This window comes from Vulpes lagopus, chromosome 12 (genome assembly GCF_018345385.1).
Source record: "Vulpes lagopus strain Blue_001 chromosome 12, ASM1834538v1, whole genome shotgun sequence".
NCBI classification, from domain to species: Eukaryota; Metazoa; Chordata; class Mammalia; order Carnivora; family Canidae; genus Vulpes; species Vulpes lagopus.
In genome coordinates, this window is record NC_054835.1 from 48,842,780 (window position 1) to 48,865,552 (window position 22,773).

General features: G+C 54.3%; 1 protein-coding gene across 6 annotated transcripts in view; it reads left to right on the plus strand.

Moving 5' to 3' along the window:
* AXIN2 (axin 2) overlaps window positions 1-22,773 on the plus strand; it is a 31,514-nt gene that overhangs the window by 5,318 nt on the left and 3,423 nt on the right. For 5 of the 6 annotated variants that reach the window (XM_041726473.1, XM_041726472.1, XM_041726471.1 and 2 more), the window contains exons 3-10: window positions 5,978-6,118; window positions 14,964-15,066; window positions 17,474-17,614; window positions 17,775-18,283; window positions 18,550-18,744; window positions 19,054-19,287; window positions 19,829-19,924; window positions 21,185-21,352. In XM_041726473.1, coding sequence (XP_041582407.1) covers window positions 5,978-6,118; window positions 14,964-15,066; window positions 17,474-17,614; window positions 17,775-18,283; window positions 18,550-18,744; window positions 19,054-19,287; window positions 19,829-19,924; window positions 21,185-21,352 — 1,587 coding nt within the window. The remainder of the gene's footprint in view (window positions 1-5,977; window positions 6,119-14,963; window positions 15,067-17,473; window positions 17,615-17,774; window positions 18,284-18,549; window positions 18,745-19,053; window positions 19,288-19,828; window positions 19,925-21,184; window positions 21,353-22,773) is intronic. The other variant, XM_041726476.1, reaches the window with a different exon arrangement.

Consider the following 22,773-nt stretch of genomic DNA (forward strand, 5'->3'; position numbering starts at 1 on the left):
GTTTGTGTGTGGTTTGGGATGGCACCCGGAAGAAAGTGCTCCCAGGCAGGACCCTGCTGCGACCCCTCCCCTTTGTGGGTGGGCAGGAGAGAGCCAGCCTGTGAGTGCCCCTCCTTCCAAAGGCCTCCCCTGGGATTTTACCAGGATTAAACTTTCTAGAGATGACTCTTGTGAAGCTCTTGAGATCCTGGGAGCAGGGACCAAAGATCCCTTGTGTTTCCAGTGCTTGCCTTCCTGGTTGTGAGCTGTGGGCACGTTTGATCTATAGCTAACACCTTTTCACCTGCCCCTGGAGTTGCTACGCTCTGTGTGTGTTCCCTCCCACTGTTGGGTTGAAATGAAGTGTTTTACCTGGACTCCCTGAAGCCCACATGTCTTAACTGAGCATCATCACAGATAACTTAAGACCTATCCCATTTCATTTTGACACGAAAGCTCTTCAGGTGTACCTATAGCATATTGGGAGGTGTCCCAAATTATTCCAAGGCCCAGCTTCCAGCCCTGTCCACTCATCACTACCTGAGGGTTCCCAGATGTCCTCCTGTACAATGATAGGGCACCATCCCTTCTGTTCATGTCCTACATTGCTCTTGTGATCAAGATAATAGACCAGAAAGCCCTTTGTAAAGGGAAAAGTTCCCAACTCTCGCAAAGCATTAGCATTCGAATCATTGAATCATGATAAGGAGTGGATTTGTGAAAAGGGTGACCAGGCTAGGATACCGCTTTCAGAGAGTGACTCTGGGCTTCTAGATTCACTGTAAAGTTGGAGAGTAGCCCCCACTCCCAACCCCACCCCCCCTGAAGTCTGTCTTTTCAGCCAGTTCTTGGGATGTAGGGATCCTGTCCAACTCCTCCAAGCCCGCCTCCCCTTCCAGTAGGCTCACTCATCAAGCAAGGTACGTGGCAGATGGGATGGGCTTCAGAAGCCAGTGACATGAATGAAACCGACAACTCGAGTCCTGCTGAGGGGTCCGCCTGCCTTCGCTGTTGAGGAGCAGCCTTGGCAGCTGGGTGCCAAGAGCGCTGGCTCGTCTTCCAAGCCCTGTGTTTACCTTGGTCACTCAGCGGAGGCCTCCTTTCTAATGACTTGTTTGTGTCCTCACTGATTTGGTGTCAGGTTTAATATAAATAGTTGGAACGGAAGAGCAGGAATTATTCTCGGAGGGAAGGACTCTGGTTTGTGAGTGCTTGAGTGGGCTGCCTGGGCTTTTGATGGTCTCTATAAATAACTTTGAGCAAGAGTGACCGGTTGGTGGAAGCACGTGTAAAAGCCCCACTGCGCAGACACTCGCGCGCGCGCGCGCACACACACACACACACACACGGTGTTGAGGTGTGTGTAGAGGGGCTGTGGGATTAGGAGCTCAGCCCAGCATTTATTTTGGGAAGGACACAGTGTTGGGCTCACAGAGTGCTCCCTTGTGTCCTTCCCCGTCTGCCCTGGCGCTGGGGCCATCCTGTGCCAGCCGGGTCTCCTCTGTCTCCCATTGGACCCTCTCCTCTGGCCTCCCTTAAAAATAAGTCAGGCCTAGCAGATGGCCCTCTGCTGGCTCCAAGTGCTTCCTGTTCTCTGAAAGAACTCGCTGATGAGGCCCGTTTTTGTGCGAAGCCACTGGAATCAAGCTTGGCTTCAATTATCAAAGAAAATGATGCCATAGGAAAGATATGCTGGAAGCAGTAGCCTCCAGTTAGAGGCTGGAATCTCTGATGAAGGCAGTTTGCTGAGACACACTTGTAGAAGTCTGCCTCTCCGCAATGGCTCAGCCACCCAGTGCTAGGCCCCTCCCTGAGCTCCCCCTGCTCTTGCCTTAGCAAACTGCCCTTTGGGCGGTGACTTGGTGAGTACATGGTCAGAGGGCTTGTGGAAAGCCCTAAACGCACAGCTTTTGAAGCAAATACTTTTTTAAGTTGCATTGTTTTGAGAGGAGACCCAGAAGGAGGCCCCAAAGGTCAGGTCTGTTGTGACGCCTGGATGGCAGCTTTGCCCTGCTGTATGGGGAGGGGGCAGGGGCCACAGCACTGGCATCCAGATAAGAGATAAGAGTAAGCTGGGGAGAAAAAAAAAAAGAGCCAGCAAACAATTTCCCTTCCCTTAAGGTCCCAGGAGACTGTGCTACCTGACAGCTGAAAGCCCTTTGCACATGCAAGCTTCGAGCGGAGGTCCGTGGATGCACTCCCAGTGCAAAATCTGTACCATAGGCCTCCGCTCTCTGTAGGAATTTAAAATCCTTGCAGTAACTGTGAGAGCACAGCAGCCCCGAGAAATAATCAAAGCATCTGGGTACAATTACTGTAGCATGGTCGAGTTTCTTTCTTTCTTTTCTTCTTTTTCTTTTCTTTTCTTTTCTTTTCTTTTCTTTTCTTTTCTTTTCTCTTTCTTTCAAGATTCAAGAAAAGAACTCTAATCCACTTTCTTAAAATCATGTGGCGATTTTGACAACATTCTGGGTTCTTAAAAATTAAGTTTCTGTCCTCCACAACCCTGCTCCTTCCTTGGCTTTGTGTCCCCCCCCCCCCCCCCCCCCCCCCCCCCGTTATGATTGCAGGAAAATCCAAATACTTTCCTGCAGTCAAGTGAGCTAAGGGCAGTATAGTCCATGTTTAATTACTGGTCGCACAGGAGCCCTCTATTTTGGAAGTGAGGGAGGACAAGTTTATTTTGGGATCCGTGTGTTTTGTGATCTACTCCAAGGAGTGCAAAGCCGTGAGCACACATGGGATTTGGGGAGGGAGGAGGGATTTCTATTGAGTCATTTGCTCCCTGTAGAGGTTGACTTCAGGACATTGTCACTGAGTTAATGCCACAGGGACAGAGGGGTGGAGTCATAGAGAGTGTCTGAATGCTCTTTAGGGCTCTGTGGGCTCTTTTGATCTTGCACTAATGCCTCTTAGACTAAAATATTTTTCAGCAACCCCATCAGATGGCCCTCAGGTCTTTTAAGGAAGTTCAGCAAAGGCTAGAATTTCTGCCATGCTCCATGAGCTGGGGAGCCAGCTGGGGAGACGCATGCAGAGAAGACCGATCTGGTCCTTGCCCTCATGGAGCTTACAGTCTGGTTGCACAGGACAGGCATTCATCATGTAGACACACCAGCGCCGCGTGACTACGAGTCATGCTAAATTCCGCAGAAGAAAGAAGGGCCACGACAGGCTCTGTTCTCCTCGGCAGCTGGTTTTGGGGGGTATTACTAATATCTCCCCAAATCACAGTGCCCTGGTTCTTTAGAGAACGTAAGAACTTCATGCTGATGGCCACGTTTGAACCATGTATTTTTGCCCTACGTCCATGGAGGTGGTGACTCGACTGTGGTCACCTGCTGGCCGGGAGCCAAGTCAGCACCAGCTCTCTGCCTCTCGATTCTTGTTCCCTATCCAGGGCTTAGAGCACTTTCCTACCACTGGGTTTCTGAAAGCTAGAAGGGGACCCTGAAGAGGTGTCCTCGTCTGCCTTGCTTTGAGGCAGTAGCCCTGTCCAAGCACTTGAGGGAGGAGGGAACTTTGGGTTGTTTTAAGCACTTGGATGAGTCCATAGCCCCATACACTCCAGGGCTCTAGTTGGACCAAGTAGGAAGTGCTTTCTATGGACTTAAAAGTCCATTTCCTCTTGTCCTGCCTTTACTGGCAGTGCCAGACACAGCCATCCTCTCCTCTCTTTTGACTTCCCTTATCAACTAGGAAACTCTTACTCAATCATCCCTCCTCCAAGAAAAGTCAACTGCCTTTCCTTTGCTCCCACTCGTCCTCTCTCTCCAGCCTTGGTGTCTCCAAATGCCATATTGAGGACACGGGACCGCAGCTGAGGCATGGAGGGCCTTACCGTCCTCATGTAATCATCGCCACATATCCTGGGAGGTGGGGAGACTTCTTGTCCTCTACCGATGGGAGGACAGAGTCTGTGTCTCAGTGACAGCTCAGGGTCACCCGGTCCAAGATAGTCAGCGGGTTCAAGTATGCCATTCCTCATTTGCACTTTCTGGTCAGTTCTGCATCCACGTACTGTTTCCAAGATGTGGCCTTATGTTCCATTCCAGCTTGATAGAGCAGAATCATGGTTCCCACTGACACTGAGCCCTCTAGGAGTCTGGATGTGGGTTCACTGTGGCCACATCCCCAGCCAAGTGGCCTCCAATGAGGCTTTTGGCCCCTACCTAGGGCTTTGGGCCCCCTGCCCTGGTTGTGAGGCTGTAAGGTGACTGAGCAGTAGATACTCCTTGAGCACCTACTGTGTGCGCCAAACAGCGCACCTCTACTAAGCGCTCAGTCTTTGGCAACTCGGTTTTTATTCACATTTCTAAACTAAAGATGCTGCCTTTGGTTCATTCTGGCTCTAGAATGTTTGGACTCTGGACATGGCCTTAGCAACAGGGCCCGCCTGTTAACCATCTTTCCCATCGCAGCCGCCCCCGCTGAGGCTCTGACACCAGACTGTGGCCACAGCTCCTGCCCGCACCCCACCCTCCCTCAGTCCAATGTGGTGGCACAGCCTGGGTCATGCATGCCGCCAGAACTTTTCAAACCCTCGAGGCTGGTCTTTGTATTAGGCAAAAAGAGTTTGGTTGAGAGCCAAACAAATCAGTGTCACGCAAGTGACGCCTGGCTCTGACCCCAGGCAGGCTGGTGAGGTGGGCCCAGAGCTCCTCCTCCCCTCGGGGGCTGCGAGCACAGGATGGTGTGATGTGTGTGAACGTGTGCCCCTCTTTGTGAGCCTGTGCCAACACTGTGTCTGCCTCCCCCGGGGCACCCCCTCTTAATGGGGACCAGGCCACTGGTGCCAGGAGACCAGGGACTCTGGTGGGGCCAATCCAGAGCCTGCAATGGTGCCACACACATAGGAGGTGAACAGGAGCTGGGTGATGGCACACAGGGACTGCTTTGACCTTTCAAGAGTCCCTTTCATCTGCCATCCCCCCAGGCCATCCTTATAGAGATCTGAGCAATGGCCTGATGGAGTCAGTTCTCTCCTCTGGGCCATCCCCTTCTCCCCCAGTTGATTCCTTTGCTGTTGGCTTAGACTTGGTGGGCCCAATGGAGGGTGCCGGGGTCTGTCAAGGGGGCCTTTTGCAGGCCCCTTCCTGCAGCCTGCTGCCCACTGTGGCTCCTTCCGCCTTCTCCCCTCACTTATGTCCCTCACCGATGACCCGAGGAATGCAACCCAGCAGGGGACAGACACACTGGTTGTTCTGAGAGGAGATCAAGAGGGCAGGGTGGGGAGGCAGAGGCCACTGAAACAAAGGGCAGGAGACACCAGAGGAGGGGCCCGGACCTGCCTTTGAAACAGCTGTGCTGCTCATTTTAATCCTGTGGTCTTGGTCTTAGCCTGGCTGCTGGTGGGGGCAGGGTGGGGGAGGGCACAGCAGGGCCCGGCTCCAGGGGTGGGGTGTGGGGGGTGGAAGTCCTGAACGTTGTCTTGAGCTTTTCCATCCCATCCGCCCAGTGTGCTGGGCCCAGGGTTGAGATGAGTGGGCTGTGCTAGGTCCTTGGCTGCTTGAATCTTGGAGCTATGCTAACAGGCCCGGGATGGGGACCTTGGATGCGTAAGACATCTTGGGGCTCGAAAACTGTGTTCTTCCAGTGCAGGCTTGGACGTGGCCGTGGGAGGGAGAAGACCCTTCCCCTCTACAGACGTTTTCTCCTCTTTCATGTGATAGCCTCCCCCCTAGCGCAGAGTCCTGTGCCTTCCTGTTTCGGAGGGTGTGTTTAGTACTTTGTAGGATCCCCGGGGCTGCTCAAGGCTTCCTCTGTTCCTGGCAGACCTGCCCTTGGCAGCAGACGAACCCAGCCCGCTTTCTCCCCAGGGCTGGCTGGTGGCTCACCTGTCCTCCCTAAGTGGCCCCTGCTGTCTGCCCGGATGTGCAACCGGCCCGGGCAGCAGGTTGGCTTGAGCACGTGGCGGGCTGGTGCGTCCCAGGGTTGCCTGGTTACGGGGGTGTCTGGTGCGAAGCCGTGATGCGCTGACCTTGTACTTTTCCCACAGGTCCTTCAAGAGGAGCGATCCCGTTAATCCATACCACGTAGGTTCTGGCTATGTCTTCGCGCCAGCTACCAGCGCCAATGATAGTGAGATCTCCAGCGATGCGCTGACGGATGACTCCATGTCCATGACGGACAGCAGCGTGTAAGTATCCTGCTGGCCTCACCGTGGACGTGGTTGGCAGCGTGGCCCACCGGGCCAGCGGCACAGTCCTCAGCCGGCCTCAGCTGCCTTTGCAAACCCCGTCTCTGTGTGTGTGGACACTTGCGTGGTAGGCGGGGAGTGTGCAGGTGCCGGGTGCTGGTGTGTGTGTGTGTGGGGGAAGGGTGGAGTGGGGGAGGGGCTGTGTTAAGCCTTGAGCCTTGAAGGCCCCTCAAGTTGCTAGAAAACTAAAATACGGTAGAACGTTGAGATGATCATCTTGAGTTTAAAAGCCCATCTTCTGGAACACCTGGGTGGCTCAGCAGTTAAGCATCTGCCTTCGGCTCAGGGTGTGATCCTGGAGTCCCTGGATCGAGTCCCGCATCGGGCTCCCTGCATGGAGCCTGCTTCTCCCTCTGCCTGTGTCTCTGCCTCTCCCTCTCTCTGTGTCTCTCATGAATAAATAGATAAAAATCTTTAAAAAAAAAAAAAAAAAAAAGAAAGAAAGAAAGAAACCCATCTTCTGGCTGTCCTTTTGCCTTTCTTCCCTGGGTAGAAGTGCTGGGCTGCTCTTGGAACCCGGTGTCCAGTCTGCAGAACCAGCAGCGGGGAGCAGGGTTTGTGTGTGGGTGTGTTCACTGTTTTCTGAAGGAAAAAGCATTGAAGGTGAGACTCAGAAAGCCAGAGGTCTCTCAGGGTCCACCATATGTGCTGTCCCCTCATGGATGTGTTCGCTGGACGTTGTTCAGTTCACTAAGTGTTGGCAGGTGCCTTGTCCGTGTCAGGTTCTACCCCTGAGTGGGGCTTCTCTCCAGAGTCACCTGATCTTGGATCTTTTGACGATGAATGCATCCGGCATATTAAGAGTTTGTTCCTTTTTAAAAAAAAAAAGCTGGGGGTGGGGATCCCTGGGTGGCCCAGTGGTTTGGTGCCTGTCTTTGGCCCAGGGCGTGATCCTAGAGTCCTGAGATCTAGTCCCACGTTGGGATCCCTGCAGGGAGCCTGCTTCTCCCTCTGCCTGTGTCTCTGCCTTTCTCTCCCTGTCTCTGTATATCTCATGAATAAAGAAAATCTTAAAAAAAAGAGAGAGAGAGAGAAGAAAGAATTTATTATTGAAGGATATTGAAGGATAGTTGACACAGTGTTCTATTCGATTCAGGTGTGCAGCATAGTGAATCCACATTTCTGCACATTACTCAGTGCTCAGCACAATAAGCATAGTCCCCACCTGTCACCACACAGTGTTGTTACAGAGCGACCGGTGATAGTGCCCATGCCGTACTCTTCATCTCTGCGACTTCCTTACTGTGTTCCTGGAGGCTTGTACCTCTTAATGCTCTTCACCTATTTCATGCATCCCCGCCATCCACCTCGGTTTGTTCCTTCGCTTTCTGAAAACAATCCAAGTCATCTGCGTGGTAGGTCTGATGAGGTCAGCAGGCCATCCGGTGGGGTCACAGTTTGCATCAAAAGTCATTCAAAGTCACGCAGTGGTGATCTCTGAGTGGAGAAAAGCCATTCTCTGTGTCTCCTTGCAGGCTGTGTGTGTGTGTGTGTGTGTGTGTGTGTGTGTGTGTTGAGCTGGGTATCCCCATCTCTTGCCATCCTTCGAGATTCTGATTCGGGAGGTTCAAGGGAGGTGGAGCCTGGGGTTGGGCAAAACTTCCAAGAGCTCACCCAACTTCCACTGAAGAACTAACCATTCCAGAAATGGTCTTTGAAGCCTTCCCACAAGTCAGGATCTCTTTTGATAAGGGGACAGTTTTGAAAGGCAAACCCACTGAGCCGTGTATTAGGACATATGTAGAGTTTGTTCATTTTACCATCCTAAAACGGGACCATCTCTACTTCCAGTTTGTTTGAAATGATCTGGTTTCTGCTGGCCGGTGTCCTGTTTTTTGGCCTGTGGCATGGAGCCAGTTGGAAGGGAAGTTGATGAAGTTGGTTTGGGAATCCACTATTGGTTTTCCTCACGTTACCTCTGATTCCCTGTTAGTAAAGGGAGAGAGAGCCACAAGGTGACAGGTTCCATTTTAATAAAAGAAGAGCATTTTGGCATTAGTGAAATTAGAATAAGGGACACACATCTTTCATCCAGCATGGAGAAATGAGGGCTTCCACGGAAGCTAGTTTCTTATCCTGACTCCACATACTTGAGAAAAATGACCTTTTGATGGTCACAGTCCTTAAAATAACACGTTTTTGTTCTATTTTTATTGAATGGTATCAGGCATAATTTATTGCTTGATCTCAACCATTGGTATCAAGATCTGTTTTCCTACTATGTAGGGTACGAGGCCATGTCAGGCTCTCTGCCCCCCACATACATGCTGGCAGCGCCCCCACTTTTTGAAAATGGTTGTTCTTTTTTTCTCTTGGTCATTCTGCCTGCTGTCCTATCTCGCTCCCGTCTGTGTGCTTGCTTCTAGCAACATCACTCCTTCAGCTTTCATTTGTGGATTGCGTGAGGGAGGAGTCTTAGCCTATTGAGTAAAAGGAGAGAAAGTTGGGTTGGAATGAGGGCGTTGAGTGAATCTCCCAAGTCAAATGTAGTTGACACTGTAAGGCTTCTATTTGGTGTTTTTAGAGACTTTTCGGCTGGCTTTCTGCCCTTGCCCGCATTTCACTCCCCACCATTGAGGTGTTGCTTTGGGGTTGTGATGAGCCGACTTGGGTGTCGTCTCCATCATGCCTGAGCCTCACAAGACCCAGTCAGAAAGGGAGGCAGTCACCTGTGACTTTCACAGTAGGGGGACAGTAGGACCCAAGGCTGGTGCAGCAGGATGGAGCTCGCGTCCGAGGCCCTTGGAGAATTTCCAGCATGAGGTGTCAGTAGGACCAGTTGATGATGAGACCTTTGAGCCACTTTGAGTTTCTTTCATTTATTAGAGAACCAGGCTGCTTTCTTTTTTAATGGTTTGGGGGAGGGGTAGGAGAGAATAGGTTCCAACTTCTTCCCTGCTCTCCCCCTCCACCCCCTCTTCATTATTCCCTTCTTAAAAGAACTTTCTTAATTTTCTTTTTTTTTAGAGGTGACTTTAACATTCTCAGCCTTCCCGCTTCAGCTAAGGCACTTGTGGACTTGGAGTACCGCCTAGGCCCTGTCCAGGATCAGAGGAGTAACCTTTGCCAGTCAGCTCTTCTAGGTAGCCAGGCTACCTAGCTGTAGCCAGTAAAGTCCACTTGGGTCTAGAGACAGATAAGGGCGAGCCTCTTCATGCGCACCTTTCTCTTTGGGATCCCAAGTAGGCAGGACCTCAGCGTTGTTAGCTGTCTTGGGTTGGTGGTGAGTAAACCAGGACGTCAAGACTGAGGGAAGGTTCCCAGAAGGCTGGGAGACCTGGGGCCTCAGTGTTCGGTCTGATCTGAGCCTTCTCCCAACCGAGTGGGCAAGTGATTGTCCCATGAAACCACCGCAGCTGGACCCACGTGGGCATGTTCTTGTCACCTTGGGGCGAATTTCTCATCTGTGTAGGATCCCCCTCTCTCTGGAGTTGACAGGGCAGTTTGCCTCCTGCTGCCCACTGTGGGGGACAAAGAGGTCTCTGGGATGAGAGCCCCTGGGATGCCGGGGGTGGTCCCTGTGGGTCTCAGGCTGCCAGGTGCTTGGGGGCGGGGGGTCCCTGGGCACTCCTGCTCTCCTGCCCCACAGGCCTGGCGTGTCCTGAGCACCCGGGCTGTGCAAGCCACTCTCTGGCTGGCCGTCCCTGGGTGTGTGTGATCTGCGGGGTGTCGGGCGGGTCACCCGGGATTCCCAGGGCTGGGATTAGACCCCTCTTCAGAGCTCTGCCAATTGTGGGCCTCGCACAGATGAGAGCGCGGAGCAGGCGAGAAATAAAGTGTGTGGGGGATGAAAAGCTGAACTGAACCGCTTTCAGCCCATTGTTCTTCTGGGGAAGCTTAGCGGGATAAGAGGGTAGCAGGCCCCTTTGAAATTTCCTTGAACAAGTGAATAGGAGCGCCCCATAAAGCATGAAAAGAGCCCTGGCTGCTTCTCCCCGTCACAATGGCCAGCGCGGGCTGCCAGGGGGGCTGCCAGGGGCTGGGGAGGGGACCCGGCCGGGGCGGGGGAGAGGGGGTCACAGGAGCCTTCAATAGACTCCAGAAGGTTGGAGTTCATTAGACACAAGCCCGGGAAGCAATCGTCTCATTTGCGACGGGACCAATTAAGTCCCGGGGGCCTTTGCAAGAGGCCGGAGTAGAAGTTGAGCGGGGCCGGCCTGTACTTGGCTGTTTCAGGGAGCCCTGCGCCGGGGGCCCGGGGGACAGCTGGCGGGGGCTGAAGCCGTCCTTGCCTTCTCCCAAAGCCCGCCACAGACTCGTGTTTCCCGCTAAGTCAAAAGCCCTGTTAAAGGTGGCCGGGGATCTGGGCCTTCATAGTAGGCCTCTGAGAAGGCTGTTTTATGAGCCTGTTACTCTGAAGCCTGCATTCGCAGAAGAAATAGCTTTCTATTTTTTGGCTGGGGGTGGGGAGGGTGGGGGGGGGCAGTTAGCTGCCAGACTCCAGCAAAGCCCTAAATCCCTGTCCCTTAGAGTGTGGGGCACAGAGGGTCGTCGGGCCCAGGAGGCTGCAGCCAGGAGTGGAAAACGTGGCAAGCAACGGGTTCTTCTTCGCCACCCCAGTGTGGCTTCTGTGTTCGGGGCAGCCAGGAAGCACGGAAGCTACGTCTATGACACAGAGGGGGCGGGGGATGGGGTGGCTCTCAGTCTTCTATTTTTGTGCAAAGTTGCTCTTATGGTCAGGATCTGCCTGACATAGAGGTCGCTTCCGCTCCAGGTTTCACAAAGCCAGCGCAAGGTGCCTCCCTCTCGGTCCATGGGAAGGGTGGCACGGGTTCCTTTGCTTATTTAGTTGTATTTCCTTCTATCTTATTCATGGGTTTACTCTGGGCACCAGGGAAGGCACCCAAGTGCAGTTCAAATCTTATCTTGCAAAACCAGACTTTTGATCAGAGGCTGCCTCCTGAGTGGTTGCCAGATGGGAATGGGAGTGGACACGTGTGTGAGTGAGTCGGTTACTGCTAAACCTCGGGAGGACGGTGCTCAGGTTAGGCTGGGCACAGCGGAGTCCAAAGGCTAAGCTAATTGGTTCGGCTTAAATGGCAGCTAAGTGGAGTCCATGCTTCAAAACCAGTGCTCCCCAGAAACAGCTGGGCTCAGCAGTGGGCTCGTTAGCTAAAATGCTTATAATTAAAGGGACCAAAACTCGGGCACTCTGGCCCTCACTGTGCTGAGCATCCAGGAGACAGACCATAAACTTTTAGAGCCTGAGTACGAAGAAGAGCCGCTTTCTTCTGGCATGTGTGGCTGTTCGGAAGAAGATTCTTGGGGTGGAGAGGGTGAAGCCCTGTTTCCAAGAAGGCACCTGTTAATAAGCCTTTTTGAGCCTCTGCAGGTTGAAATGTCTCTTCTCTGCCCTGGTCACAGGTTTCCTCTTCTGCAGTTGGCACCATCACCTGCCCTGGTGGTGGTGCTGAAATCATTTGTTCCTCTTGCCTTCCATTGGCCAGGGACCTGCTTTCCCCTCTTCTACTCTCTTTATATACTTCCCCTAATTCTCTTCTTCTGCTTTGTATGGAAAAAGCAAGGGGCATAAAAACTGATTTCCATCAGGGTGGAGAGGGGAAGAGCAGAGGCTTCTAGGGGATACCTGAAGACAGTCTTAGAGGTGATGGGGACCCCCTCTAGGACTCTTGAAGCCTTGCATGTGTCATAGTCCATGGGGTACTTGACTCTTACCCCCCAAGATTGTCAGGCAGAAGCCTGGAGCAGAGGCCACGCACCCTTTTAAAGTCGTGGAGGTGTTGCTGGTCAGGAGAAGGACATGGACATTGTCCTGGGGCAGTCCTAGGGCAATGGAAGTTGGTTCAGTGTGCGGCCCAATCTGGGGGACCCCCATGGTCACCCTCACCCCACAAGGAATATAAGGCAAGAGACAATATAAGGGGATCTTCACTGTGCCTTAGGAACCACCTGGCGTGCCCCATGGCCAGGGAGTACCAAGTGGTGGGGTAGTATGTTCCAGAATGTTCCCCACATCTTCCCTGCTTCAGTAGATCATGTGACTTCACAGGACTTTAGGAAATGGACTATCAGGAAGTTTGGCTCCTCTAGATGGGGTGGGAGGGTGGGTTGCTGAGTTCAGGACACCTGTTCTGGAGTCCAGCAGTGGCTCAAATCTGGATCCTGGGCCTAACTGCTACTGACTGATTCCCAGGAGAGCTGCAGAGGCTCTCGGACCATCTGTAAAACTTGGTGAATTCAGGATGAAGTTGGATTATATGTCCACATACCCAGGGGTGGGCAGCCTTGTTTTGGAATCAATCCCCTGCTGTGGAATCTGGTTACTGGTCAAGCCAGCCATCTTATCGGTGATCCCAAGGTGAAAACATTGAGTTTTGGTTAAATATGCTCCAGGTGGTTCAGTAAGTTTCTAGACTTGGAACCTTCTGTCCTACTTGGCCTTTGAGGGTCCAGTCAAGGGAGCAGGAGGCTGTCTGGGAGGCTCAGCCTGCACTCGTCCAACTGCTGTGCTGCGTCTGGTCCTCTGGGCCTTTCTGTGGGACAGGACTCACCCATGTGTGTATATGTTCCTGCTGTAGATATGTTTTTTAAAAGGTTTATTTATTTTTAGAGAGAGAGAACACAGGAACCAGGGAGAGGGGGAGGAACAGAGAATCTTTCAAGCAGAGCAGCCCGATGCAGGGCTTGATCCTATAACTCACAGGATCACGATCTGAGCCGAAACCAAGAGTCAGGCGCTTAACCGACTGAGCCACCCAGGCGCTCCCCTGCTTTAGATATTGATCCCTTTTCTCCCCCTGTATCCTCCATACAATTAGATCCTTTATGTCTAATTCCTAGCCAAGGTTTGGCTGACATGCCTCCTGGATGTAGTGACCTGCCATGATCTGTATCAGCCCCACAGTGGCCCTGTGATCTGGCCTAGGTCAACAGATTTCTGGAAAATGCAGCCACTTGGAATTCTAGGGCATTACAGATGAGGACCTAGAGGTCAACCAGTTACCCCCAGCTACTTCCAGGTATTTTTAGGCATATGAGCCAAAGATGTTTTTCTTCCCTCTGCCCTGTGATGAACAAAACACCAGGAAGAAGGAAATAACCAAATACCTAATTTCAATATTTACAGCCTCCAAGTATGATTCAGCATAGGAATGTTGGAACCCTGAGGCTTTTGTCAATAAGGGACCTCCAGAAGGGGCACCAGTGGGAAATAGTGACACCTTGACCATTGAACTGCTTTCAAGCACAAAATTCTTTAAAAAAAAAAAAAAAAAAAAAAAAAAAAAAAAAAAAAAGGATCATAGCAACCTCAGGTCCTGTTTTAGTGAAGACTAGCTGGGGTGGAGGCTTTTCTTACCTCAACCACTTCCTCTTTTTTTTTTTTTTTTTTTTAAATTAAGTATGATGAAGGAGGAGGGTTCATCCTGCCTTCAGGTGTTTGCTCAAAGGTCACCATCACAGCGAGGACTTTGTTGGTACTCCCTCCCCCACTCCACCCTTGAAAAACTGGAGCTCCTCACCTCCCACACCATCCTTTCTTCCCATGTCCTGCCCTGTATTTTGTCCTAGCGCTTGGCACTTTCTAACACGCTGTAGACTTGGCTTTTACATTTTCTGCTTATTGCCTACTGCCCGTTAGAATGGAAGCCCTGTGAGGGTGGTCGTCTCCATTTTTACCCCCTGCCTTCACTGCTGTCTTGCCCAGTGCCTGGAACAGGGTCTGGCACATAGTAGGTATGCAAATATTTGAAATTGTACAGAGTGCCATGTAGTTGGGGCTTTGTCTTTATGCCCACGTTGGTCACGTGTCCTTGGGAATTCCTTAGTCTGGGGGTGGCAGGGTTTGGAGCTGAGGGAGGAAAGGCACCCAAAGATAGTCCTGTGGTGGTGATTTATAGAAGGAAGACTTTTGGAAGCAATCAGGGGCTTGACTGTTGGAGAATTAGGCACACTTTCATTACTGCCTGGCTCGGCTCTCTGGCTGTGGTCCCTCTTCCTACAGTATTTTTCCCTGGTGTGCTCCACAAGGCCCTGATCTGACGTAGTAGGGGAGCAGCAGGCAAAGGGAGAAGCAGGCTTCCTGTTGAGCAGGAAGCCCGATGTCGGAACTCGATCCTAGGATCATGGGATCATTACCCACGCTGAAGGCAGACACTTAACCGACTGAGCCACCCAGGTGCCCCTGGTTTCACTTTAAAATCCATAATTTAAGCTTGAAGAAGCAGAAAACTTCCTTCCTGCAAGGCGGCATCAGGTGGAGGCAAGTGTCGCCTTCCCCGGTTGGATGGGCCTCCATTTGGGGCACCCACACAGCCCAAATCACTCCTCTTCACCTGCCTGGCTCCCATTGGCCTCTGAGTTGGTGATTCCCAAAGTAAAATGCTAAAATGCCGGTTTATATTATTAAATGTGACCCTGTACAAAAAAAAAAAAAAAGGACTGTAAGGAGGACCAAAGGGGCCTCAGATTGTCCTGCTTGGGCCCCTGTGAGATCAAATAGGGGAGTCTTCATTTTGGGCTGGCTAGAGTGTAACCTGTTCTAAGGCAGAGCTTGTGAGGGGAGCTTGCAAAGCTCCAAGTTGTCCACCCTGAATCTGAGAGGGAGCCCCAGTTTACAGAGTTGATGGGCAGGGGGTTTGGCAGGTTGATCTTGGATTGATCATTCTCCTTGGGAAGAGCCATGGGGCCCAGGACCAGGATACACTTGCAGGGAGGCATGTGATGGTCCTGTCCATTGGTGGGATCTCAGAATAGCTTGTGAGTTAGCCCACGTGCTGGAAGCGTCCTCACAAGCCTGTGGGTTCTGTCTTTGCCCTTCCCTCAGAGATGGAATCCCTCCTTACCGTGTGGGGAGTAAGAAACAGCTCCAGAGAGAAATGCATCGCAGTGTGAAGGCCAATGGCCAAGTGTCTCTACCTCATTTCCCGGTGAGTATAGCCTGGAGGGGAAAGGCGGATATTTTCAGCCATGTTGAGTCTTGAAGAAAAGGGGTGGGAGGTGGAGGGGGGTGTTAGGTCTCCGGTAAGAGGAGGAGCATTGGCTGGGTCTGCCAGGGTGAAGGGAAGGAAGGGGGAAGTAGGCAAGAGGTGTTCCATGGTTCCTTGGGGTCTGATGCCGGGCAGAGTGAAGCTCAAGATGACCTTCTTGAATCTCTACATTTTCTCAGTTTGAAAAAAAAATTCTGCATGAGAAACCAGAGCGGTTCTTTTCCAGAAACCAAGAAATGGTGGGAATTAAACCATGTTTCTAGTTGGGTTCCCACTGGAACAGAAGCCTCCTGAGGGCAGGGAGGCTTTTCTGTTAGATGCCCCATCTGCAGAGACTGGAACAGTGGCCCACACGTAACAGGTGCTTACTAAGACTCAATTGAGTCGGTGAATGAGGAGGCTGAAGGAAGCTCTGCCTCCTGCAGAAGGGAAATTATATCCCTGGACATTTCTCCGGGTGACTTCTGAGGCCCTGGAGGGCAGCTGTCCCGTCTTGCCTGTTTCCAACCCCAGAACTTGGCTTCATCCCTGCTGTTGCATCTGCACCTAATGAATGCTGAATGGATGAAGGGTTTGGAGGTTAGGATCTCACGAACAGCTTCTCCCTGTGATTGACAAGAGGCCAGCATGACATGGAGGGCCTTTCTTGGTACCTCCCCTTACGTTTCCAAGTCTCAGGAGGGCAGCCAGCGTGTGGCCCCCATAAAACTCAGCAGAGCCTCCTTGCCTGCGTTGTAGGAGCTCCGCTTCTTGCAATACCCTGATACCCAAGACTGCAAGAAGCCTGTTGAATAGGGAGGGGAAGAACGTGCCCAGCTTTGAGTGGCGTCTCTTCCTGAATCCTTCCTGCCAGCTCCCGAGTATTCAATTAGTCCATCAGTGATGCCACATTCAGAAAATTAACACGTCGACCTGCTAATCCCATGTTGCGTTAGTGCATGGGTGGTTGTTGCTAGAGCAGCTCCCTGCTGAGAGCCCCTGACACCGTCCAGGGCAGACTTACCTGGGTCCTAAAATCGAGCCTGTCACCATGCTTTCCTGGGGCCTTCAGCATCCGTCTTCCTCCATAACATCACCCCAACAAATACAACAGTGTGGATGATAGACTTTTTTTGGCAGGGCTGTGGGGGTGCCGGGAAGTGGAGTATGTGCTTGAATAAAAGTTCTACTGCGCAAGCTTGTAAATTAGATGATCCTGTCCTGGGGTGTGCAAATCGACTTTCTCCATAGGGCAGTGCTTTGATGGGGGCCGCGCCGAGCCGGTGTGAGAGCGGCTGGCTCCTCTGGGGGGTGTGTTGGGGGGGGTGGACCTTCTCTCCTCCCTCCGTGCCCCTGCACTTCCGAGGCTAAGTGGGCCCCGGGGGCCAGGGGGAGGCCAGCCCAGCCGCAGGGGGAGTGCGGGCCTTCACGGGTCGGCTTTCTGCCACCCCCCAACCCCCCAACCCTAGAGGGGAGGGCAGAGCAAGAGGGAAATTGAGGAAGGAGGAAGCAGACAGCCAAGGGGAGGGGGTGGCGGGGGGACAGGAGGACAGAGCGCCGGGGCAGTGGGAGTCCTCTGTTTGCTGCTTTTGGCAGGCACCCTCGATGCCTTTTTATATTCTGTACTTGATTTGGAGATGTTCCCCGTTCCCTTGATAGACGAGCTTCAGGCAGCCAAGCTCAGCGGTGCTCTGCTGCTAGCCCGCAGCATCTTCCTTCATTTTCTGTACAAAGAGCCGGGGAGGAGGGGTGGAGAGAGCCGGGGAGATCTAGGACAGTGTTGAGACAACACCACCTCAAAGGTGCGCAGTGTGTGGCCACGAAATAAATTACCACTTCTTCTGATCCGGCCGTGTGACTCCCTTTTTTCCCCTTTTCTTCCCCCACCCCCACCTCCCTTCCAATCTTATTATTATTATTATTTTTTTAATTTCCAGCTCCCTTTCTGTTTAGGCTCTACTTTTTTTATTCCTTGAGTTGAGCTGGTGCCTCTCCCCTCCCACCTCAGAGGGCTGCCTTTTTTTTCTTTCTTTCTTTTTTTTTTTTTTTTTGATGTTTGACAACAGTCTTTGAAGATTTTCTACTTCAGAGTAGCTACTGATGGGCTGGTTGTACTACAGAGAGAACAAGCGGGGCCTCTCGGAGTGCGACCAACTGCTCCTGCCCAAGGCAAACGCTGGTGGGGACCATGGCTCTCCATGAGGCCGCGGCGCTGGCGCATAAAGCTCCCGAGCAGCCTGGGCGCCGCGCCCGCCGCTCTCCGCCCGCGCGGCCGTGGCCGTGGCCGTCGGGCCCGGGAAGCTCCGGCGGGTGCCCCGTGCTGGCCCGCTGAACGCGGCGTCGTGTCTTCCCTCCCCGTGCCCCGTAGAGAACGCACCGCCTGCCCAAGGAGATGACCCCCGTGGAGCCCGCCACCTTCGCGGCCGAGCTCATCTCCAGGCTGGAGAAGCTGAAGCTGGAGCTGGAGAGCCGCCACAGCCTGGAGGAGCGCCTGCAGCAGATCCGAGAGGTAGTGCCGCCGGCCTGCGCCGTGCGCCGCGCGCCCCCGCCCTGCCACCTGCGCTCCGGGGCGCCGCCCCTCCCCGTGACCCACACCCCCACCCCCGGCGCCCCGGGCCAGGCCCTCCTGCTTACCGGCCGGCGCCCCCTTCTGCTGCCCGCCCCTCCAGGATGAAGAGAAGGAGGCCTCCGAGCTAGCGCTGAGCTCCAGGGATGGGGGGCCCACCCCGCACCCCCTCTCCCTCCTGCCCTCCGGCAGCTATGAGGAAGACCCGCAGACCATTCTGGACGACCACCTGTCCAGGGTCCTCAAGACCCCGGGCTGCCAGTCGCCGGGTGTGGGCCGCTACAGCCCCCGCTCCCGTTCCCCCGACCACCACCACCACCACCAGCAGTACCACCCCCTGCTCCCGCCCGGGGGCAAGTTGCCCCCCGTGGCAGCCTCGCAGGCCGGTTGCCCCCTCCTTGGAGCCAAGGGCTTCGTGACCAAGCAGACGACGAAGCATGTCCACCACCACTACATCCACCACCACGCCCTCCCCAAGACCAAGGAGGAGATCGAGGCAGAGGCGGCACAGAGGGTGCGCTGCTTCTGCCCCGGGGGCACCGAGTATTACTGCTATTCAAAGTGTAGGAGCCACCCCAAGGCTCTGGAGCCCGTGCAGGCGGAGCAGTTCGGGTAAGTGCTGGGCAGACTGGAGTGTCCCTGTGGGGGTCTCTCTCTCTCTCTCCCCCACCCCACCCAGAGCCGGGACAGGTGTGAGGTGGGGGCCAGAGGTCACAGGCACTTAGCTTCCAGGAGGGAGGTGCACGGTGGGGCGGGGCAGGGGGAGCAGGTGCATGGGTCTTCCGTGTCACCCCACCACTCGCTGAACCGGCCGATTGGAGGAGTCCCAGAGATGTAACGGGGCCTCTGGGACGGGTGTGGGTCTTGGTTCCCTGCAGCAGCAGCAGAGGCAGTACCCTGCCCAAACGAAATGGGAAAAGCGTGGAGCCGGGCCTGGCCCTGCCCGCCAGGGAAGGAGGGGCCCCAGGCGGAGCTGGGGTCCTGCAACTTCCCGGGGAGGAAGGAGACAGGTCGCAGGATGTCTGGCAGTGGATGCTGGAGAGTGAGCGGCAGAGCAAGCCCAAGCCCCCTAGGTAAACACCACCGCCGCCGCGGCCAGGGTCACGGGCAGTCGCCACGGAGGTATTGTGGGGTTGGCTATTTTTGCAGTCGGCCGAAAGCAAATGTGACTGTTTGCTCCTGCCATCTTAATATTAAACGGTGGACTGAGCAGACCACAAAAATGCCATGTTTTGGCAACGCCCCCTGTCCGTGTGATGGTAGGGTCATTTTTTTTCTCTTCTCTTTGAAGGCAGGATAGAGAAGTTTCTACTGAGGTCACATTTTCCAGTTTTTCTAACCCAGTTTCTTTCCTTCTGCTTTCTCTGTCGCTCCGTGTTCAGTGCCCAAAGCACAAAGAAGGCTTACCCCTTGGAGTCGGCCCGTGCGTCCCCAGCCGAGCGAGCTGGCCGGCACCACCTGCTGGGGGGTAGCAACGGGCACCCCCGTGCCGCCCCCCGAGCCCACCCGTTCACCCAGGACCCTGCCATGCCTCCCCTGACCCCGCCCAACACGCTGGCACAGCTGGAGGAGGCCTGCCGCCGGCTGGCTGAGGTGTCCAAGCCCCCAAAGCAGCGGTGAGTAGCAGCAGCACAGCACAGATGCGAAGGCAGAGGTTGGGTCTGGAGGGGGAGCCCTGGCCTGTGGCACAAGGGAAGGGGCCCTCTTGACCTGCATCTCAGTTGCTCCCCAGGGAGGAGGGATGGCTTCTGGCCACATACCGGTCTCCTTCCCACCTGCTAGAAATTGTTCCTTTAACTTCTGTTTGCTCTGAAGAGCTGGCCAGGATCTGTCCGTTAGGCAGGTCAGGCCCAGAAAGAGGATGAATTGCGGTAGTTCCTTACAAATCCCATCCCTGACAAATGCCCCCATCACCATCACGCAGGGCTGGCACGTAAGAAGCCACGGCTGATGGACAATCTAGAGCCTCAGTCCTTTGTCTGGGCTGGTGTCATCCTGCCCCATTCTGGGCTCCCCGGGGGCTCAGGATGGCTGTTCCCCGGGGATGGAAGTCGGGCCTACAGCTCGGGCCTGCAGAGGACGGCTTTCCCGTCTGCTCCCCGCTTGCCCGGCGACAGCAGGCTCATTCTCAGTCCTCTGCTCCAACTCTGTCCTCAGGTGCTGTGCAGCCAGTCAGCAGAGGGACAGGAACCACTCGGCCACTGGTCAGACAGGAGCCACGCCCTTCTCCAACCCAGGCCTGGCTTCAGAAGAGTGAGTGTCTTCACCTGACGTGGCTGAGGGCCCCTGAGGGGGCGTGTGTTTCAGGGTCTTGACTCCCTGGCGTTGAGATTTTGGAGAACTTTTTCTAGCATATAAAATCTACCTTGGTTTTAACAGTAGCAACATGGGCTGGTGAATACAGATGTGGCCATAAATTAGGACCTTGAAAACCCTGCCTGTACGGGGCAACGTGTTGTGACTCGTACACAGGCGTTGCTCCCTGAAGTGACGGGTGGCTCGGGGTGCCTGGGCACACACTGAGCAGAATGGAGACATGAAGCCATTAGCACATGGATTAGAGGGGTCCGCAGGCCTGGATGCAAAAGTTGCCCTCAGTTTGCATGCTGCTGGGTCAGAAATGTCTCGTCGCAGGGAGCCGGAAGATGATTCTCCACCATCGCAGAGATAGAGGACAGTTATTGTTTTGCTTGGGGGGAATGGAGTGTCTTCCCCAGTTGTGCCATGATTCTTTCCATAAGTTTACGCTCCTGCAAAGCCGACCAAGTAGCCTGGCTTCTTTTAATTATGGGAGGGTGCGTTCAGAAAGAAATCGGCCATGGGAGTCTAACGTGGTCTAAATAATTGAAGTTTTCTTCCTTAGCTTGTTCATCTTGGGCAGTGAGCCATGTTTGCAGCCCGTGAATGAGCCACCATCCTTCTCGTTGGTTGACCTTAGGTGTACCAGCTGTCCAGGCCTGCAGCTTTTTTTTTTTTTTTTTTTTTTTTTTAAAGCCACTCTGCACACTCGAAGAATAAATGAGGGAGGTCAGAATGATAGGGCCGACCCTCCCAGTGGGCTCTGGCATCCATGCCGTCCCGGGAGCCGCTCTGGGTTTGCCTCTGCAGCATTCCCCAGTTGGGCTGTTCCCCAGTTGGGCTGAGTGAACCCACGTTCTCTGTGACAGCTTCCCGCCTCGTCTTCACTGGCAGGCACCCTGGTTGTGCCATTCTGAAAGAGACTATTCCGCACCCGTCTTCCCGCCCCCCATTTGGTGGTTGCGAGGGGGACAGTAGCAGCCGTGTACAGCCCGAAGGACATTGTCCCTTCCTGGGTGCCTGGGGGCTGTGTGCCACCGAGGCGGTGGCCCCTGTGATAGGGGGGCCCTGCACCCAGGCCCCTTTGAGCATCTAGCTGCAGCCCTTTCCCTGCGGAGAACATGTTCGAGAACCCGTGCTTGTGCGTGTGTGCGTCGTGTGTGCACTTGCTGCCTGCAAATGCTAAAACTTGTTGCATTCCGTCTTATTTCTCAGTCACAAAGAGCCAAAGAAGCTGGCGGGGGTCCACGCGCTCCAGGCCAGCGAGTTGGTCGTCACATACTTTTTCTGTGGAGAAGAAATTCCATACAGGAGGATGCTGAAGGCTCAGAGCTTGACCCTGGGCCACTTTAAAGAGCAGCTCAGCAAAAAGGGAAATTATAGGTAAGAGCCCTGCGGCTTCTCGCTGCTCCAGAGTTTGTTTGCTCAGAAGCAAGAGCCAGAGTCGCGTCGCTGGCCTGGCGGACCCGGGAGGGGCTCAGGAGGCGCTCGGGGCAGCCGTGAGGCTGCCTGGCGCTTGTGCTCCTTCTCATTTCCTCTCTCCCCTCACCACTGACAGAAATAACACAGCAGCAGCAGCAGGGAGGCCCTGGGAGGGCTCTGTGGGGACCTGGATGGGCTTTTTCTACCAGGTGAACAAGACTCTGAGGGCACAGGGGGCTCGGCCAGGAGAGCTGGGCTGGGGCCATCTTGCGGAGGCCCTTCCCGAAAGGGAGAGGGCGGTATATGTGTCGGGGAGGGACAGACAGACGATGAGGAAGCTCGGGTGTAGGAGAGATCGTCCACACAGCCAGCGTGGGGAAGGGCAGAGGCCACCACCCGGAAGCAGAGACCGCCTCTCCTCCCTCGCCCGCAGCCCTCCTGCCCACAGAACTGCCTCGCCGTGGTGAACGGCTCGCGTGAAGCCGGAGAGCTCTTCTATCCGTAGCAGAGGAGGATGGGCACTCACCTCCCTCCAGCCCCCCTTCCCCTTCTGGGGGCCTTCGAGGGCCCCAGAGAGGACTCAAGAGCAGGGCCCATTCCTGGGTTCCCTTCTCCTTAATGGGGGGGTGGGTGATGACCCCACCTCCGTTCATCTAGAGTCGTCACTGCCCCTTCTCCGTGGCCATCGTCCCAAGGGAATACATGGGCAGGCCAGGGGCATCAAGGTGCTGGGCACACGCTTCAGGGAGGGGTCCAGTATGTGCTCAGGAGGTGCCAGCCCATCCCACCAGGAGCCGGAGGTGGGAGTGGAGAAGCTGCTTGGCACTCAGCCCCCGGCCAGGAGGGCACCAGCTTCTGGAGCCCCTGGCCCTGGCAGCTGCTTGGGGCAGGGGCCCAGAGGGATTCCTTTTGCTGTGAAACGATGGGGTTCGGGGCTGAGGATCCTGTAAGGGACTGAGGAGCTGGGTGTGGAGCTGGGCTCTAGATCTTTCCATCTGACACCAGGGCAGAGACAATTCAGGAAAATGTATCCAAGGGATTGGGGAGCAGGCCTGGCTGCTGCTTCTTCCTCTTCTTCCTCTTTTTTTTTTTTTTTTTTTTTTTTTTTATCTTGAACAGACACAAGGTGAAACTAATTACACAAGTGTGCCCCTCCAGGGATTCATTTTGATCTCAGCTCTGACTCGGCTGGACTTTGAGTGGAACTGCAGGTGACCTTCAGGGGAGCAGGGCCACGGAGCGCCGAGCAGAGGCTACAGGGGAGGCTTCGCGCTCAGCCACTCCGGCCACATCTGGCTCTGATTTTTTTTTTTTTTTTCTAAGGCGCACTTAATAAGCCTGGCTTTGAAGCCCCGGCCTCCCTTTTAATGCACAAAGACTTG